This window comes from Mytilus californianus, unplaced genomic scaffold (assembly GCF_021869535.1).
Source record: "Mytilus californianus isolate M0D057914Y unplaced genomic scaffold, xbMytCali1.0.p SCAF_3, whole genome shotgun sequence".
In the NCBI taxonomy this organism is placed as follows: Eukaryota; Metazoa; Mollusca; class Bivalvia; order Mytilida; family Mytilidae; genus Mytilus; species Mytilus californianus.
In genome coordinates this window covers 82358602-82380440 of record NW_026262679.1, presented here as the reverse complement: position 1 = coordinate 82380440, position 21839 = coordinate 82358602, and the positions used below count along the sequence as shown (strand labels likewise).

General features: G+C 33.5%; 1 protein-coding gene and 1 pseudogene across 1 annotated transcript; both read left to right on the top strand.

The window, feature by feature from the left end:
• The first annotated feature begins 249 nt into the window (after positions 1–249).
• Positions 250–8939, top strand: LOC127735199 (uncharacterized). The gene is made up of 5 exons (XM_052245324.1): positions 250–703; positions 3728–3877; positions 5399–5543; positions 6898–7137; positions 8499–8939. Exons 1-5 carry the CDS (start codon positions 306–308, stop codon positions 8673–8675), a joined length of 1110 nt encoding a protein of 369 aa, XP_052101284.1. The 5' UTR covers positions 250–305; the 3' UTR covers positions 8676–8939.
• A 3505-nt stretch (positions 8940–12444) lies between these two features.
• LOC127733659 (uncharacterized) lies at positions 12445–13252 on the top strand (annotated as a pseudogene).
• Positions 13253–21839: the final 8587 nt, after the last annotated feature.

Below are 21839 nucleotides of genomic sequence, written 5' to 3'. Positions count from 1 at the left end.
TTTTTGATATCAGAAAATAATTTTTTGATATCAGAAAATAGGTAATAAATAGTAAAACGGCGCCTCATAACTCTCCCCCTTTTATTATTGGACAATTATTGTTTATTATATGTATTAATAATCATAATTATATTGTATTGTCTGTATCTTTAACTTTAATGAGCCCTATGATGATCTATGATTAGGAAAATAAAATATTAGTATTATTATATCAATTTTATCGTTTCCCTCCCTTTACTGTGTGGTATCTTTTGTGATTTGGCAGGGGACAGTGATACAACATGATAATTTTATAATTCTCGACAATGGCTCTTGAACTTGACCTCTTAAACGAGGAATACAGTTCAATCGGAAATGATATTCCAAGTTTACAATTGTCAAATAAACTGAGTCGCTCAATATGTAGCGAAAATCTGCCATCCAGTGTCAATAATTGGTCAACAAAACATGCAGAGTTTCTCAATATTTATTATGAAAAGGAATATGTTAATGATCCATTAGATGTTATGGGAAGAATACCAACACTGCAACCGTTCAGTAGAGAGCAAAATCATTTTACAGACAGCTTAAAGTCATCCTTGCAGTTTAATGCATCATACAAAAACTTTGACGAAACCTACAATTTTCACACAATAGAAAATGGTTTAAAGAAAGAGTTGGTGGATACCATTTGTAAACTGAATAAAAATCCTGAACAGGATAGGTATAAACCAATATCACTTGCAAAAAGGAGAAAGACATCCAGCTCCTATACACTTTAAACCTAATGTGGCTGTAGTGTACAAGGGAGCTTAGCCATTTGATTTTTATGGGGGGGGGGGGGGGGGTCTAGGATGAAAAATTTTGTCCTGCATTTTTTTTTAGTTGTAATCTCTGTCCTGCCTTTTTATTTTTCACAATATTGGTCCTGCCTTATCCTGACTTTTTTTACATAAATTGTCATCTTGCCTTTTTTTTTGCAAAGTTTCTCATCCTGCCTCTTTTTTTACTTGAAACCCCTGTCCTGCCTTTTTTTCAAATTTCATCCTAGCCCCCCCATAAAAATCAAAAAATCAAATGATAGCTCTGTAAATCTAGAAAATATTGAGAGGTTTTTAATAATGTGAATAATGCAACTGGTTGAGAATCGCAATAATAAGAACTCGCCTTCTGATATTTGATATACTATAATTGTATGCATATTTTCCTGAGATCACAATAATTAATCTGGCAATCTAGTTCTGTTTTCAAAATTTGCAATAGTTTCTGAATTTACAGTAAGCAGATTCTTGGCAATAGGAAGCACTCTTTTTTTACTCGAAACTCCTGTCCTACCTTTTTTTCAAATTTCATCCTAGCCCCCCCTCCCCCCCCCCCCAATAAAAATCAAATGATAGCTCCCTAACTATGAATTAAGGCCACCCTTAAAAAAATCTTTGTATGATGTTGCCTACCCATGTTTGGTAGGATTGGGTAGACAGCACAAGTTACATGTTTTAGACAAGAAAATGAAGATGGAGCAGGGAATAATCTTTTAAAAAAAATTAAAACGATTTGTGTCATAAAATATTTCGGGTAGGCTGCTTTTAGGTGGGTTAATTAGGTAGGCAACAATAAAAATCCTCTTTGCCCCCCCCCCCCCCCATCTTTGTACAAAAAGTTGTATGAACCTACTGTTCAAGGACAAAATGCCTTCAGAAATTCAGTTTTTTAAAAATAATTTTGAACAGAAATTCTTTGGGGTTATATTTATTTAACAAGATTAAGGGTTACCAAAAGTTAGGATTAGCACCATAAACTTAAAAAATTCTAACAGTAACAGGAAATTAATGAAAATGATTGGAGCTAAACTGCTTACTTCTAACAGCTTACCTAAAAGAAATGGTGTTGTAGCAAATTTGCCATTAAAGTCTCATTGTTTCATCCAATTACCCATTAAATGTCCAATAAATTTCCATTTTTTGTTTGTAATTTGTTTAAACCATTTCCTGTCTTGCCATTTATTCACCATTTATTAAAAATATGGCTTCTATTGTGATTTTTTTTTAAATGGTTAAATAATGCATGCCTACAATTCATTTACAGCAACATTCAATAACACAGCTCTGTTTACAATGACTATTAATTTTCAAAAACTTAATAATCATGATAATATGTTAAAAATTTGGTTCATTCGTAATTGCAGGAGGCTTTCTTACATCTGATCCTACTGATGATAAAATTCATATTTTTTTCCTGTGTATATAAATCATAAAATTGAGAATGGAAATAGGGAATGTGTCAAAGAGACAACAACCCGACCAAAGAGCAGAAAACAGCCCAAGGCCACCAATGGGTCTTCAACACATTGAGAAAATCCTGCACCCGGAGGCAGGCTTCAGCTGGCCCCTAAACAGAAATGTGTACTAGTTAAGCGAAAATGGACGTCACACTAAACTCCGAAACATATAAATGAACTAAAATTAAAAAAAAAAACAACATACAAGACTAACAAAGGCCAGAGGCTCCTGACTTGGGACAGGCGCATAAACATGCATTGTGAGTTCTCAACCCTCCCCCTATACCTCTAGCCAATGTAGAATAAACATAAACACAGCAATATGCACAGTAAAACTCAGTTTAAAAGAAATCTGAGTCTGATGTCAGAATAGGTAACAGAAGAAACTAAGCAATATGACAATGATAGATAAACAAGCATTCTGAGAGTATTGCATGGCAATACATAGTCCCCTACCGGGTAAAAATTCATTTTACTGGAACAAAATGCTAACTTGTTCTATAACTTGTCATGGTGTAAACAAAAAGTAAATATCATGTCAGGGTCAATATCTTCAAGCATGACTAAAAACAATGTGGAAAACTGATTATATGAGTGAAAAAAACATTAGATATGATTAATAGTTCTCTAAAATTAGATATGATGTAATACAGTGTATATCTATTTTCAAATTATAATCAAATATAATTAATAGTTCCAAATATTTTTTCTTTCATTTGTCACAAACTAATATAGATTTGTAACTTATCTATAAAATGTCAACAACTTTAATCTACACAATGTAATGTATTGAAATATATACATTAATAAAAATAGATTATTATCTAATTAAAGGATTTCTCTTCATAATTTATTTTTATATATATAGCATTCAGAAAATTAGTTTATACTAAATAACAAACAAACAAAAAATTCTTCAAATAATTTAACAAAGAATGTCTTTTAAAAAATGAGTTATCTCCCTTTGTACAGAAATATGGTTTAACATGGTACTCTAACATTAGATATGGTCCAGAGTTATGGTCCATAACGCTGGACTAAATCATCAGACTGGAACAAAATTCGAACTTGATCTATAACTTGTCATGATAAAACTATATACCAAATATCAAATCAATATCTTCAAGAACGAAGAAAAAAGTGTGGAAAGCTGATTTGCTCGACTGACGGATGGACAGACGGACAGATGGACAGACGGACGGAGTGCAAACCTAAAGTCCCCTTCGACTTCGTCGGTAGGGGACTAATTAACAAAGGACTACTAGCAGTTACTGACATGCCAGCTCCAGACTTCAATTAAACTGATTGATAGATTATGTCTTCATCATACGAAAATCAAGCACAATCCCTCCCGTTAGGGGTTTAGTATCATACCATCATAACATACATGAGAAGAACACAACCCGTATCATGCCAACAACTGGTTTTAGAATAAATATGTATATATACTCAACAGATTTATATTTTTAGATTTATCAAATTCAAGGTGTCCAGATTCTTGAAATGTCTACACAGATTTATGAACAATATGGAATCACTACGGATGAATTATGAGGAGTACAAAGGAAACTTTAAACATCTTCTTGGTAGTTTTGTGGAAATGTGTGGTCTGGAAGTTTTGTAAGTTCAAACTTAGATTACATTGATTAGTAAAAAGTTGATTTTAGATGGATTTGACTTTTATATTTAGGTCCCTGTTGGTCGTTTAGGTCTTTACCTGACTCACTTGCTCCAGTCTGCACCAAAATGTTTTCCATCTACTAGTCTGAGTACCAATATTCCGACATTTTTCTTATGTGTCCAAACAAAGTTTTGCAAATACTTACTTGTCCAAATAAATTTTTACTATTCTGGGGCATCGGAATAGTGGCTAACGGTGCACACTGCGGCTCAGGTTTTCAAATTTTTGGCTTTGAGTATTCCTGATGAAGATAAAACAAGAAAAGCACTTCAGTCACAATGAAAATTTATAAAGTGTTATTTTCATATTTATTAAATGATATTCTTTTTGATACATGTATATCATTTGTGTATATATGACTATGATAAGTTAGTGACATTTATTTTACTATTAATCAGAAATTAGAAATGATTACCATTTTTATACGACCGCAAAAAAATTTTGTGGTCATATATTGGTATCACGTCGTCGTTGTCGTCGTCGTCCGAAGACAGTTGGTTTCCGGACAATAATTTTAGTATAAGTAAATAGAAATCTATGAAATTTAAACACAAGGTTTATAACCACAAAAGAAAGGTTGGGATTAATTTTGGGGGTCATGCTCCTAACAGTTTAGGAATGAGGGGCCAAAAGAGGCCCAAAAAGGCATTTTTCTAGTTTCCAGACAATAACTTGTGTTAAAGTGTATGGATCTCTCTGAAATTATACCACAAGTTTCCATACCACAAAGGGATGGTTAGGATTGGACCTCTGCGGTCGTATCCAGCTGCGCCCAGCGAAGCAATTTATTATTTTAATGCATAAATGATTAATTATAAATTATAAATAACAATAAATAGAAATAAGCATTACAGACTCTGAGTGCATGAAAGCTAAACTTATTACATAAAGAATGAAAAGTATCTAATTGATTTTTGTATAAATATTTATAACTTTTTTAAAAGTCCACACAGTTTTTTTTTATCTCCCTTACAATTGAAAATAGATTTATTAAAAGGAATAAGAGTGGATAGATCTCATCATGCTCATACTAAAATTAGGATTAAGATTATTTTTTGCATATTTTTTTACAAAATGAAGTACAAAAGTCTTTGGCTCTTTATTCTATGACACATTTATGTGAAACCTCAACATAAAGATTTAACAACTCTATCATGTCTATGAAACTTCACAATCCAAATTATGATATATTTATACCTAAATTTATGAGTTAAAAAACCTTAAGAGAATATACATGTACAGACCATAATAAGAGCAGATGAGATTTTCCAGGTTATCTGTCTGAAAAAGAAGCACTAAAAATTACTGCCATGTGTTCATGCTACATTCAATCAAGGTTTCATTGACATTACAATATTACATTAGCAACGTTTTTTGCAATGGCCTAACCATAGATGTAAGAAATACAAATCTAATATGTGAGGAAAAAATTTATAATTTACATGTAGGTTGTATTTTAGGGAATGCTCAGATACCTGTCAGTCTGTCTGGAGAAATTTGCAAAGGACGAAGGCAGTAGTATCAAAACCAGACTTTCGGTTGTACAAATCAGGACTAGAAGATTTCTTATTACTGGATGATGAAGTGGTAGTACCTGTTACTGAGGTAGATATACCAGTTAAACTGGAGGGGGTCTGTAGGGGGGGAAGTCAGGACTAGAAGATTTCTTATTACTTGATGAGGAAGTGGTAGTACCTGTTACTGAGGTAGATATACCAGTTAAACTGGAGGGGGTCTGAGGGGGGGGACAAATCAGGACTAGAAGATTTCTTATTACTGTATGATGAAGTGGTAGTACCTGTTACTGAGGTAGATATACCAGTAAAACTGGAGGGGGTCTGAGGGGGGACAAATCAGGTCTAGAAGATTTCTTATTACTTGATGAGGAAGTGGTAGTACCTGTTACTGAGGTAGATATACCAGTTAAACTGGAGGGGGTCTGAAGGGGGGACAAATCAGGACTAGAAGATTTCTTATTACTGTATGATGAAGTGGAAGTACCTGTTACTGAGGTAGATATACCAGTTAAACTGGAGGGGGTCTGAGGGGGGACAAATCAGGACTAGGAGATTTCTTATTACTTGATGAGGAAGTGGTAATACCTGTTACTGAGGTAGATATACCAGTAAAACTGGAGGGGGTCTGAGGGGGGACAAATCAGGACTAGAAGATTTTTTATTACTTGATGAGGAAGTGGTAGTACCTGTTACTGAGGTAGATATACCAGTTAATCTGGAGGGGGTCTGAGGAGGGGGGGACAAATCAGGACTAGGAGATTTCTTATTACTTGATGAGGAAGTGGTAGTACATGTTACTGAAGTAGATATACCAGTTAAACTGGAGGGGGTCTGAGGAGGGGGGACAAATCAGGACTAGGAGATTTCTTATTACTTGATGAGGAAGTGGTAGTACCTGTTACTGAGGTAGATATACCAGTTAAACTGGAGGGGGTCTGAGGGGGGACAAATCAGGACTAGAAGATTTTTTATTACTTGATGAGGAAGTGGTAGTACCTGTTACTGAGGTAGATATACCAGTAAAACTGGAGGGGGTCTGAGTGGGGACAAATCAGGACTAGACAATTTCATATTACTGGATGATGAAGTGTTAATACCTGTTACTAAGATAAAGTGTATTTTAGTAATACGGGAAGGGTTGATTAGGGAGTCAGGAATGAGCAACACCATGTGTTTCATGTCAAGAATAAAGACTCATCAGATTTTACTTGTCATGAATAACACAATGTTGACCTCATTCTTAAGTTTTCTATGTAACTTTTTCATAATTTTATGGTTTTCCTAACCCCATGATTGTCTCTATTCAACTTGCAAAACTTTATTTTTAGTTTTGGAAAACTTGTTTACTCAAAAAAGCTTCAATATGCTTATAGTGCTTGAAAAAAGTGGATTTAAGTTACAGATTAAAACCCTTTTTTTTGTTTTTCTATTGAACATTTTAGGTAAAACAAAGTCATGAGCCATTACAAAGTAGATCAAAAGAAATGAATTCAACTACCAACCCAGCATGTTCAGATAACCAGGCGAAATCTCAGATAGAGTTAGACTTCAATGAAGACATCCTAGGTCAACATGCAGGCACACTTTTGTTGGATCTAGATAGATATTGCTTGAAGAAAACAGTGTATATTGATGAAGATTATGTGATGAGAATACCAGGGATCATGTTTAAAGGGACACAGGTAATTGAACTGACACATTCAAAGGGGATTGTAGAGGCGGGTAGTGGGGGTATCATCTCAAATTCCTAAAAAAATAAACTCTTAATCCTGAATTTTCCGAAAAAATAATCATTCTTTCCTTGATCATGAAAAATAAACCTTTATTTCACAAATCCCGTTAAGTGCAAATCTTGAACTCCCGCAAAAATAAAGGCTAAATCCAGATGTTTTGAAAAGGACCTTCCGTCGCTCACTGTAGGTTTGCTTTACATCTGTAAGTCAGTCTATTGCGAGTTTTCTTTAATGCAAAATCGCTTCAGATATATGCCGTTTATATCTTTTATATGAAAGTACAACTTGGTAGTTGCAGCTCAAATTGCTGAGTTTTTGGTTGCTTCAGGGCTTTTTCAGAGTTATCTCCCATTGATCTAGAAACTAAATGGAATTGTTAAATCTCTTTTACACTTTGTTCCATTGTGAGTTTCTTTATATAAGTTGAAGTTATAAGTCCTGCATGGCCACTGCCAAAGATTTATACTTTATTTGCAAGTTCAATTGTTACAATTTTTATTAAGCCTTTTGCAGTAAGAAATATATTGAATGAATGTAGCTTTCAGTAAACTTAATGCATATGTAAATAGAAGATCTCATTATGCAGTATATCAATTAGGTTTTGAAAATTGGGTTAGGGCTATGTAAGGATATGAAATTTTGACCCACAAGGAAAATGATGATATGCTGGGTGGGATAAACAGTTTTCTTTTCAACTTTGGAACCCTCTGAAGAGTTGTTAAAGGGTAGATGTGACATTTTTGAACTTTAGGATGTAGGAAAAATTGTAGTTTCGTGGATATGGTTTTACCAAAGTCTGCATATAAACCTGTAACAAATTGTTCTTACTTAGACATTTCAGTTCGTAATTCATGTATACCCACATCACAAATCCATGAAAATTGGTATCGCACGAATAATAATGAAACCACAGTATGTAAAATTAAAATTGAGAATGGAAATGGGGAATGTGTCAAAGAGACAACAACCTGACCAAAGAGCAGAAAACAGCCGAAGGCCACCAATGGGTCTTCAACACAGCGAGAAAATCCTGCACCCAGAGGAGGGCTTCAGCTGGCCCCTAAACAAAAATGTGTACTAGTTCAATGAAAATGGATGTCACACTAAACTCCAAACCATATAAATGAACTAAAATTAAAAAACATACAAGACTAACAAAGGCCAAAGGCTCCTGACTTGGGACAGGCGCAAGGATAGGCTACCTGTTAAAAATACTGTATTGTATTTTGGCAGTTAATGTTACTAAAAGAAACTTTTAAGAGTATTGATCATTCACCATTCATGAAATGCTCTCTACTTTTTATTTTCAGGTTTTATTTACATTGCTTGAAATGAATAGATCACATCACAGAAAGCTGAGATATAGTGAAGACCTAGATGATGAAAAAGACATGGCTAAAATTTATTACTCCAGACCATTAGACATCTTGGTGGAAAAAGATCGATGTACACTAATAGAAAGTTTCATGAGATTAAACAACATATAGTGACACTTGTTTAAAGTAACTGACAATGTTGACAATTAAAAACATTTGGTTAAGACCATCACATGTAAACAGGAAGAGGGAATCTTGGGCATGTGTGTGTAATAAAGGTTCATAGAATCGTTATATTATGTGAAGGTCAGTTAACTATAATCCCTCCATCGTTAAAGGAATTATGGAATAGATGGAGATGCTTCAATAACTATTGACATTTTTTGTTAATCTCTTTATGTAGATGAAACAAATATATGACTTTCTATAGATAAATATACTTTGACATTTCATTGCATTATACAATAACATGTAACTATAAATTGTGAGAGATTTTTGATACATGTATAAAGAATTATTGTATATACATGTATAAACTATGTTAAATGGTGCAAGAAAAAAATTAGTTACTATTGAATAGAAATCTCTTCAAAAAGTTCACATATAGATCTTAGAATTATAATACATTTCCCTAAGAATAGCTTTGATTGGTGGATTGCTGTTAAAAGTCCAGTGGCAAATATTACATGCATATTCAGGACGAGAACATGTAAATGTGATATGAGAATAAACTCTGCTTTGTACTAGACAGAATTGCTGAACCAGATTTTTAAGATGCTAGTTCACAAGGTAACAGTCCACAATGAAAACATTTTACCCTGGCCAAAGATCAAACCCACAACCTCCCTGTGTAGGGGAAAACATGCTACAATGAGATCATCGAGGTGGTTCTCAAGAATAGATACATGAATTAAAGGATATATCTATCATACTAAATGAAAACATGCTGATATTTCAGGAAATATGTGGCTCAAACTGAAAGGGATATACAGGGTAGTCATGATTGTGCAGGTTGTTTTCACATTAGCATATCTACTTTTAAAAGCAAACAATTTCTTTGCGTGTTTTTGTAAATGTATTTTGTTTGCACTTTTGAATTTAAATTCTGTCAGGGTAAGAATTTTCAAGTATGTTTTGACGTCACAGATATTAATTCCTACTTGGTACTTACATGTAGATGCAAAGACATATTAATTGTGTATGAGCTTTGTGTAGTATGGAAATTTCAGCCTTGCAGGTTTTTTTTTCTGTGAGTCCAGTTGGTTCATGCATTACTTATAAAAAGTTAAATAAACAATTTTCTTTTTAAGATCAAAATAAACATCTGGTTGATTTTTAAGGCAATTGCTTTTTGCCTTTATGCTATGATGAGACTGCCATATTTGTGACCTAGATTCTTGCCAAACTGGTCAAAGTAGATTCTTCAACTGCTATGATAAATTTTCAATGTTTTTAAGTTTAATATACTTAGAACAAGTTCAATTAAAGACAATGGTGGACTGGTGAAGTTTCAAAACAACATTACGTTAAAGGTGTATTTTGCATTTTTATGTTTTCTGATTGACTTGTATAAATGCCATAGAAATATGAGTGAAAAAGTGTGTTTTCATCATTGTAATTTCTTTACATTTTTATGCCTTATGTTTTTCGGTCTTTGTGTCCCTTCGTTCGTTCATTCGTTCATCAGTTCCTCCTCCTGTCCCGCTTCAGGTTAAAGTTTTTGGTCAAGGTAGTTGTTGATGAAGTTGAAGTCCAATCAACTTGAAACTTAGTACACATGTTCCCTGTGATGTGATCTTTCTAATTTTAATGCCAAATTAGAGTTGACCCCAATTCACGGTCCACTGAACATAGAAAATGATAGTGCGAGTGGGGCATCCATGTACTATGGACACATTCTTGTTCATTATAATATCAAATTATGTCAGTTGTTGATTTAATATTGAAAATTTGAATGAACAATCCCAAATATCAGTATTTAGTTAGTAACATATCTGTTTATCCAAACATTTAGTAAACAATAATGATAATCCTTAATCATGGCCTTCACATGTTTTGTTGTAAAATTGCATAACTGCATACAAAGCACATGCAACATTTCAAAGCAACATATACAAAAAAAACCTCATAGAGCACACAGGCATATAAGCATGAAATATTAATACAGATGAAGCACATGCAATATAAAGAGCAGATCAGCATATTCACATAAAACACATACAAGCAGTAAAACATGAGATATCAAAACAAACCATGCATGGCCATAAATGATTAAAATAAAGCACTAGTAGAAGCTGTTAGGAATTTTAGTCTAATCCTGGAAGGGTATACAGTGACTTATAGCTGCTTACAACCACATTAATTGGTCTCTGGTGAATATTTGTCTCATTGGCAATCATACTGGCGTTGGACAAAATTTCCAGAGTTACTTGACTTTAACCGTCAGTTTTATGGCAAGTTTCACATATCTTGCACTTACTCCAGTATGTCTGATTTGATGGTTTGCCCACATTTAATTATAATAATTATCTATTAGTAAAGAAAACAAAGAAGACACAAGGTTTAATGAGCATACAATTGTATAGTCTATTACAACTTTATAGCAATATAGTTTATTTGTGTTTTCTATATATTCAGGTGTTTTTCATTTTGTAGTTCCATTTTTATTTGTATAGATAAATAATAAATAAAAGGTTTTTTTTCTCAATAATTTAATATCAATTCAATCGATTCATTTAACATACAACTAATGATAAAACAAATGGCATTCATTTATAACAGTGTCTTAATAATTCATCAGTTTCTAAATGATTATGATATAAATACACCAATATATGATAAAGTTTTCTTTCATAGCAAACATAATTTATATAATTTATGTATCAAATTTTTACATGCATTGCATAAGGAAATAAATATAGCACTATGGTAAATATAAGTAATATGGGGCACTATATGTATAATGAGGAAAAATACAACATTTTATATATATTTCAAAAGTCTCAAAACATTGTATTTACAAAGTCACAAAACATTATATTCACAAAGTCACAAATTACAATATTTCACAAAGTCATTCAGTTCAAATGAAGAAGATGGGATGCTGCGTCAGAGTAGTCTATCAAGTTGATGAGTCTTTGTTGCTATCTGTCTGTCAGTAGTTGGAGTCTGGTGTCTATTAACTCTGTTTCGTCATCTTTTTGGTGGGCAGGCTCCTGCTGCATGCTGGATAATGGTACATTCTGTTAGTGCCTGGGTCTTCTTGAGCAACTTGATGACTTCGTAGATGTTGGGATGGGCATGTTGGAGTCTCTTCTTAATTTTTTTGTGCCATCCTTCCAGGTGGTTGGTGGTGCATGGTTCCTTCGGTGAAGTAATGGTTCCATAAAAAGCGGACAGAAGAAAATGTTAGCATGGTAGCAGATTATTGTTCAAATTATGTCATTTGTAAAGCTTGCCTACTGAACAAATTTTGTATCTAACAACATAAAAGTTTTTTTTTTAAATCTATGTATAAGAAATTAGAGATTTAATGATTTTAAGACAAATTTAAGAAGGTTGTTCGCCGATTTTATGCGCTTTCTATACAAATGTTCACTTATTTTGAAAGAATTCAATCAGTAATATTTCAGATGATAAAAGAGATAAATATATTTAATAATAGTACGGAAGCACATGTATATGTTTTGGTAAAACACGTGTGTTTGTTTACATCAACACATGTTTTTAGAATACCTGTAATGTTTACAATGTATTCCATTGGATGAAACTCGTCGCATTGCGAATTTAAAACAGGTATTCTATGTATCGTATGATTTTGGCTCGTGTTTCTCGTGCTTGCTGTTTGATATAAATTAAATGTAATTTATAATGTTATTATTCGAAGTTCTGCCTTACGCTGAGTAGCATACGCCGTACTACTGCCTTGCCTGTATTAACCATGACAGACCACCGTTCCGAAGACGAAGACGAATTACTACTACACGAGTCTACAACTCCTGTAGTACTTAACAGAGAAGCTGCATTTCCTAGTTTGCCTATACCAGTACCGTCGACAGCAACCCAGCAAACAGCGCCACAGCAACAAATAAGTGACAGCACTTTTCAACTGTTTACGTCGTACTTCGATTCTAAAATATCTGCATTGAAGAACGAGTTAGTGTCGGGCAACGACTCCTTAGCCACCAAGTTGAAAAAGGAAGCGTCCGTGAAACTAAAGAGTGAAGGTAATCAAATCCAATTTTCTTTCAATTCCGAAGTCCTTGCTGACCTACATAAGCTGCAAAAACGTTTTTCGAAGGAAGATTTTGTTTCTATAAATTTAATTTCTGGACTTAGTCTTAAAGTTGAACAAAAGAAATAAGCTAATCAGAATAGCCGATAAATCTCCTGCTGGTTGGACCACAGTTCGCGAGTACGAGAGTGACGAAATAGCATCAGATTCAGATGACGAGAAAAGACTCCGACAAGCTGAAAGCAGAGCTCTCAAAACCATCAAGGAGAAGAAAAGTCGTACTAAACCTTACGCTAAGCCTTCAGCTACTGTTTCCAGACCTCCTACTAATACTGCAGATATGCCTCTTCAACAGTACAACCAGCCGCCCTTTCGGAGGAACAGTCGCCGAGAGGCGACTTCCTATGACATGTGTTATGAATGCCACCAATTTGGACACTGGAGGACAAACTGTCCCAATAGAAGCAGCAAGCAATTTACACCAAGGAACAACCCAGCAACATAAGATAAAAGATAAGTTTCTTAATTTAGTAGATGAATATTTGACGCATGGGCACATGAATATACTTTTCGAACATGTTAAGTATTTTGATAAAGTTGATTTTTCCAAATTCGCCAAAGGCGTCAAAAGTAGTTTATCTAAAAATGTAGCTTTTTGGGAGCACATTGGAGCAAGCAAATTTATAATTAATACTATAAAATCAGGTTATATGATTCCTTTTGTGAGTTTACCACCTCCTATGAAATTCCGCAATAATAAATCTGCAGTTGATAATACTGATTTTGTAAACGAAGCTGTTCTCGAACTTTCGAAAAACGGATGCGTACACGAAGTACCATTCCAGCCTTTTGTAGTAAATCCATTAAGTGTTGCCATTCAAAAGTCCGGGAAAAAGAGATTGATATTAGATCTATCTGAATTGAATTTATACGTTTTGAAAAATAAAATAAAATTCGAAGATTGGAAAGTTGCTCAACAATTTTTTAAGAAAGATCTATACCTAATTAAATTTGATTTAAAATCTGGATATTTTCATTTAGACATCTGCAAAGAGCAACATACATATTTAGGGTTCTCTTGGAACGGAAAGTTTTATTGCTTTTCAGTTTTAGCTTTTGGTTTGAGTTCAGCGCCTTACATTTTTACAAAATGTTTACGACCTATGGTTAAATACTGGCGTGAAAACGGTGTAGATATAGTGCTTTATCTAGATGATGGTTTATGTATGTCAGAAGGGTATTTAGAATGTCAAAATATATCTGAATTCGTAAAGTCCTCATTGGAATTAGCTGGATTTTTGATAAATGAACAAAAATCTGTTTTTGATCCAGTTCAACGCTTGGAATGGCTAGGATTAATATGGGATTCGAAAAGCTTTAGTTTAGCAGTGTCTGAACGTAGATTAAATGATGCAAAAGAATCGCTTGACAATATTTTGAATAAATTTCCCATTATAAGTGCTCGTCAGTTAGCACAATTCACAGGTAGAATTATTTCTATGTCTCCAGTTATGGGCAATGTCACAAGCCTAATGACAAGGCATTTATATTTTGCAATTGAGAACAGAAAATCATGGGATGGTAAATTAAATATTGCTTACACTGAGTGTGTATTAGCAGAGTTGAGATTTTGGTCAGACAGTTTGACAAATCTTAATCAGAAGAATTTTGTGAATGACACCTTACCAAACATAGTGGTGTATTCAGATGCTAGTAATGTAGCCGCAGGTGCTTTTACTGTAGAGTTGAATGAAAAAGTTTTTCATTCCACATGGAGCGAATATGAGAAAAACATGAGTTCGACCTGGCGAGAATTAAGGGCTATTCAATTAGCTTTGTATTCATTTAAATCTGTTTTAAAAAACAGTACTGTCAAATGGCACACCGATAATCAAAACTGTGTAAAAATAATCAATAGAGGTAGCACCAAGATGCATTTACAGTGTTTTGCATATGACATTTTTAAATTTTGTTCGAAGGAAGGAGTCATTGTACATCCAATATGGGTACCTAGATCAGAAAATTGTAGAGCTGATTTTTTGTCTAAAATGATAGATATAGATGACTGGCAAACATCTCCGGAGTTTTTTGAATTCATGGATAATTTATGGGGTCCTTATACTGTTGACAGATTTGCCAATTTTGCTAATACAAAATTGAAGCGATTTAATTCAAAATTTTGGAATCCCGGGAGTGAAGCTATTGATGCTTTTACACAAAATTGGAAAAATGAAAATAATTGGATAGTCCCTCCAATTGTTTTAGTTACTAAAAGTATAAATCATTTAGTACTCTGTAAGCCGAAGGTACCCTGATAGTACCAAAATGGCCGTCTTCATCGTTTTGGACTTTATTATTTAGAAGAAACATGGAATTTCGTCATTATGTATTGGAAGTAATTGAATTTTCCAGTGAACAACGCATATTTCTTCAAGGGAACAACAAGAATTCCATTTTTGGCTCTAAGAATTTTAATTCTGATATTTTAGCTGTTAGGCTAAGAACAATGTAGATAACTGTTTTTGTATTACTGTGACATAGACATGACACATGTTTACAAGGCTATAGAAATGATAGCGAGGTCTTTTTTAGAAATCTGACAAGGCTATAGTACGGAGCAAGGTCAGTAATGATTATATATTAAACGCATTTGTCATGTATTATATACTTTTTTATTTACTATCTGTTTGAATTTTTACATTTTTCAGATATTTTCAGCGTTGGTAGGTGGTCATCAGAAATTCTTTCACCACACCAGCCATTACAAAATTTAGCAAAGTGTCTTCCAGAACTTTGTCTTCACTCTAGAGCTGAAAGCACTCGGAAGAAGTACAGGTACGCCTTTAACAATTTTTGTAGATGGTGTAATTCATTTAATCTTAATTCTTTACCAGCATCAGACTATGATGTTTCGTTATACCTGATTCATTTATGTAAAAAACACAAATCCGCATCTATAGTTGAAGGAGCTTACTATGCAATTAGTTGGTCACATAAAATTGAGAATGGAAACGGGGAATGTGTCAAAGAGACAACAACCCGACCACAGAACAGACAACAGCAGAAGGCCACCAACAGGTCTTCAATGCAGCGAGAAATTCCCGCACCCGGAGGCGTCCTTCAGCTGGCCCCTAAACAAATATATATACTAGTTTAGTGATAATGAACGCCATACTAAACTCCAAATTGTACACAAGAAACTAAAATTAAAAATAATACAAGACTAACAAAGGCTAGAGGCTCCTGACTTGGGACAGGCGCAAAAATGCGGCGGGGTTAAACATGTTTATGAGATCTCAACCCTCCCCCTATACCTCTAGCCAATGTAGAAAAGTAAACGCATAACAATACGCACATTAAAATTCAGTTCAAGAGAAGTCCGAGTCTGATGTCAGAAGATGTAACCAAAGAAAATAAATAAAATGACAATTATACATAAATAACAACAGACTACTAGCAGTTAACTGACATGCCAGCTCCAGACTTCAATTAAACTGATTGAAAGATTATGTCTTCATCATATGAATATCAGGCACAATCCTTCCCGTTAGGGGTTTAGTATCATACCATCATAACATATATGAGAAGAACATAACCCGTGTCATGCCAACAACTGGTTTTTAAATAAATGTGTTTAGTGCCGATGCAAAGACCCTATAAGTGAATCAATATTAACGCCAAAATATGCAATCTTTAATAACCTGACAACAGAATCGTAACTATATCCCTTCTTAATAAGTCTATTTAAAGGTTTTGTTAGTTTCAGAGGTGAATACTGACATTTTTGTGCTTTATAAAGAATATTTCCATAAAAAATTGGATGTGAAATACCTGAACGTATAAGAAGTCTGCATGTTGAGCTATATTTACGAATGATGTCCTTATACCGATGATAAAATTTAGTAAATGTTTTGACTAGTTTGTGATATCGAAAACCCTGGTGTAATAATTTTTCAGTAATACATAAATTTCTCTCGTTAAAATCTAAAACATTGTTACATACACGAGCGAATCGTACAAGTTGAGATATATAAACACCGTAAGATGGTGACAAGGGAACGTCACCATCTAAAAATGGATAATTAACGATAGGAAATGAAAAATCATCTCTTTTATCATATATTTTAGTATTAAGCTTTCCGTTAATGATATAGATATAGCCGGGTAAAATGGCGTTCCGGCTAAATGGAAATCAAGAAGGAATATTTCGCTCCTTAAACTTTTATTTTAGCAGTCCGGCAAGACCGAACAACAAACTCCAAACTAAATGTAAAGTAACATACAAACAATAACAATATATATAAGCACAAGCAATTAAAGGATTAAGAAGATTAACATATGCCAAATAGAAATAACAATAGATTAGAAGAGTAATTAATGTCCGACACGTATAAGTAAATTATTGTCTAAACTGTTACAGAGAATAAATAATTAAATGAATAGAGTAAATGAATTTAAGTCCTTTGTCCAAGATTATGACACATAATCCGTGTAAAACACTTATGCCTAAATTTACGACAAAGTTCAGAATAATAAAATAAATGCAAAACAAGAATATACATTAAAACAATTGAATTCATAAAATGTTGTTTAAAAACTAATTTCATTGCACAGTCCAAATTGTCCGGTCATATATTCCCGCGGCCCTTGAAGACACGACCCGGGTCTTACTGTTCATCTGAAATTATGGTTCCGAAAGTTTCTTTTGTGGTTGTGGCGTCCTCTGTAACGATAGTTTTGGTTTGGATGATTATCTTCTCTTGTATTATTTCGAAAATTGTCCAATTCGTCTTCTAGTTTAGTGATTCGATCCCGCATATGTTCTTTGTCGCGTTGTAATTGGTATTGCTGGTCAATTGCTTCACATCTTTGATCGTAAATCCGAAAATTAGCTTCTTCAAGATCAGTAATGCGTTCCCGTAATTTTTCCATATCTTTTTTATCATCTGCACCTTGTTTTTGAAGTTTTTCTAGATTTCTAACAACACTGGTATGCTTTTGATTTAACTCTTTAAACTTCTTCTCATAGTGAACACTTTTGATTTTAAATTTTACTCTCTCTGAATTCACTCGGTCGTGCCTGAGTCTAACCTTATCTTTAAATTCCTTGTTATATTCTAAGGTTGGAAAGAAGTCCATCAGTTCTATGGTATTAAGTTCCGCACAAGGAAACATTGACATAGCTTTCTGTTCTTTGAATTTTCTCATTCTTTCTGCGTCACGACGTAACTTGGATTTCGATTCAACCTTAATAACTTTCACGTCCGGTTGTCTGTGAAAGTTACACATTCTGGCGTAATGTCCAAAACTTCTGCACGTATAGCAAAATGACGTTTTTGCTATACATTGTCTAAAATGAAATTGATTGTTCACAGTCTTTCCACAAAACTTACATAGGTAGTTGTCCATATGTTGAAAATTTCTTGTTTGAAAGGTAGTTCCATGATCAGACATCTGGTATCTCCAGTCTTGGCCAAAATTTCTGGTTCTCCGCGTATCCATTTTTCTGTTTGCTGGGGGATCAGCTTCACAGGTAGAACAAGGTATCCGATAGATGCGTTGCCCGGATGTCCTAACACCAGATATAGCCGGGTAAAATGGCGTTCCGGCTAAATGGAAATCAAGAAGGAATATTTCGCTCCTCAAACTTTTATTTTAGCAGTCCGGCAAGACCGAACAACAAACTTCAAACCAAATGTAAAGTAACATACAAACAATAACAATATATATAAGCACAAGCAATTAAAGGATTAAGAAGATTAACATATGCCAAATAGAAATAACAATAGATTAGAGGAGTAATTAATGTCCGACACGTATAAGTAAATTATTGTCTAAACTGTTACAGAGAATAAATAATTAAATGAATAGAGTAAATGAATTTAAGTCCTTTGTCCAAGATTATGACACATAATCCGTGTAAAACACTTATGCCTAAATTTACGACAAAGTTCAGAATAATAAAATAAATGCAAAACAAGAATATACATTAAAACAATTGAATTCATAAAATGTTGTTTAAAAACTAATTTCATTGCACAGTCCAAATTGTCCGGTCATATAGATATCAAGATCGAGGAAAGGGCAGTGGTCATTGTTAGTATTAGCTTTATTTAAAGTAAGTTCAACAGGATAAATTTCTTTAGTATACATACTGAAGTCGTCATTATTGAGAGCCAAAATATCATCCAAATATCTAAAAGTATTATTAAATTTGTGTATCAGATGTTGTTTCGATGGTTAAACTAGCTGGATTTGCCGATCCTTGTAATTCTTTTTTATGTACATCTATTAAAGAAGGAGTTCATAGGTCAATCGGGCATTACATTGTAAAAAAGAAAGAGCCTATTACACCTGAAATTCTGTACCAGATTGTACAAAAATACGGTAACAAATTCAGTACTTTAAATCATAGAAGAATCGCCTGTATGTGTCTTACAAGTTATGCAGGATTTTTAAGATTTTCCGAACTTGTTAATTTGAAAAGATCAGATATACAGTTTTATCCTACTTATATGTCTTTATTTATCGAAAAAAGTAAGACTGACCAACACAGAGAAGGTAGTAGAGTGTTGATTTCGAAGACTAGTTCTATGACATGTCCGGTGTCTATGTTACAAATATATTTATCACAAGCTAACATAGCAATCGATTCTAACGAATTCATTTTTAGAGCAGTAACTTTTCGTAAGAAAACAAACACTTATGTTTTAAGAGGAATTACTCCTCAGACTATCTTATACAAGGGCTAGAGAGTTGTTGTTAGACGCTCTTGGATCTTTAGGTCTAGAAAAATCTAATTTTGGTTTACACAGTTTGAGAGCAGGTGGTGCGACGGCTGCAGCCGCTGCTGGTATAAATGACAGGTTATTCAAGAAACATGGGAGATGGGCATCTGAAACTGCAAAAGATGGGTATGTTCAGGAAAACATATCAGAAAAATTAACAGTTTCTAAAAACCTTGGCATATGACCCTCCCCCTTTTCTTTCTTTGTTACTTTCGAAAGTATGCTACCCTCACAAGGAGAGCTCATTTCTGATACATGTGTTGAGTTTTATTGCATAAATAATTTATGTTCGTTTAAGTCTGGCGAATTAGAACATAAATATATTTAATAATAGTACGGAAGCACATGTATATGTTTTGGTAAAACACGTGTGTTTGTTTACATCAACACATGTTTTTAGAATACCTGTAATGTTTACAATGTATTCCATTGGATGAAACTCGTCGCATTGCGAATTTAAAACAGGTATTCTATGTATCGTATGATTTTGGCTCGTGTTTCTCGTGCTTGCTGTTTGATATAAATTAAATGTAATTTATAATGTTATTATTCGAAGTTCTGCCTTACACTGAGTAGCATACGACGTACTACTGCCTTGCCTGTATTAAGCCCCCCCCCCCCCCCCCCCCCCCCACACCATCATCAAGACCATCTATTGTTTTTATGTGGAAAGTAATGTTTTACTTATAATGATTTATTTAAGTTGTATTTCTTGTTTTGTAGATTGGTGTATATTTGTCTGTATTAATGGTTGGCTGACTGTGATCGAGCCTGTATGACTGTTTTTATACCTAATTAATAACGACTGAGATTAAGCCGTAATGTGCTGAAAATGAACTTTGAAACGAACTGTTTGATTTATATTATACATTGGTTAATAAAAAGTATGCTACCCTCACAAGGAGAGCTCGTTTCTGATACATGTGTTGAGTTTTATTGCATAAATAATTTATGTTCGTTTAAGTCTGGCGAATTAGAACATAAATGCATTATTTTTTCGATTTTTAGTTGTAGTTAAACGAGCCAAAGTTGTATGCAAAATTTTAGCCAAATCTGTGACATAGCCCATTTACTGGAACTTGACCATAAGCTTCCTTGTGATTTTTAAAAAAAATTCCAGAAGTATTGGACATTTAACATTCAAGTTTAAGGCAATATTTATATGCCTAATTATATTTGCCTTCAAGTTTATATGATCCATTCATCCTATTTCGACTCTTCAAAATTCAAGAGTCTATCCTAAATTGAGGTAAATTGTATGGTCTTCCAAATACCGTTTCGATTCCTAACATCACTGAAGAGACATCAATTGTCGAAATCCGGATAAGGTGTACTAATTGTTGCACCTTTTTTTTGCGGTATACCATCTTTTCCGCAAGTTTATTGTTTTCTGAATATTATTATAGATAGAGATAAACTGTAAACAGCAATAATGTTCAGCAAAGTAAGATCTACACATAAGTCAACATGACCAAAATTGTCAATTGACCCCGTAAGGAGTTATTGCCCTTTAAAGTAATTTTTTTGTAAATTTTTGTAATCTTTTACAAATATCTTCTCTGAAACTACTGAGACAAATTTAACCAAACTTGGCCACAATCATCATTAGGGAATCTAGTTTAAAAAATGTTTCCAATGACTCAGCCTGCCAACCAACGTGGCCGTCATGGCTAAAAATAGAAAATAGGGGTAAAATGCAGTTTTTGGCTTATATCTCTGAAACTAAAGCATTTGGAGCAAATCTGACTAGGAAAAAATGTTCATCAGGTTGAGATCTATCTGCTCTGAATTTTTCAGACAAATCAGACAACCCTTTTTTGGGTTGCTGCCCCTGAATTGGTAATTTTGCAGTTTTTGGTTATTATCTTAAATATTATTATAGATAGAGATAAACTGTAAACAGCAATAATGTTCAGCTAATTACGATCTACAAATAAGACAATATGACCAAAATTGTCAATTGACCCCTTAAGGAGTTATTGCTCTTTATAGTCAATTTTTAACAATGTTTTAATGTTTTTATCATTATTTTAAATGGGTCATTTTATTGTTTTTTTTAACAGGGACGGGGTATTTTATGTTTTTATTCAAATTTTAATTTGGGATGTTTTACTGTTTTTATCCAAATTTTAAATGGGTCATTTTATTGTGTTTTAAAAGGGACTCGGTATATTATTTGTTTTTAGCAAATTTTAAATGGGGATATTTTACTTTTTTATCCAAATTTTAATGTGTTTTAAAAGGGACTGGGTATTTATTTTGTTTTTATCAAATTTTGATTGGGGATGTTTTACTTTAGGGAGCTACCATTTG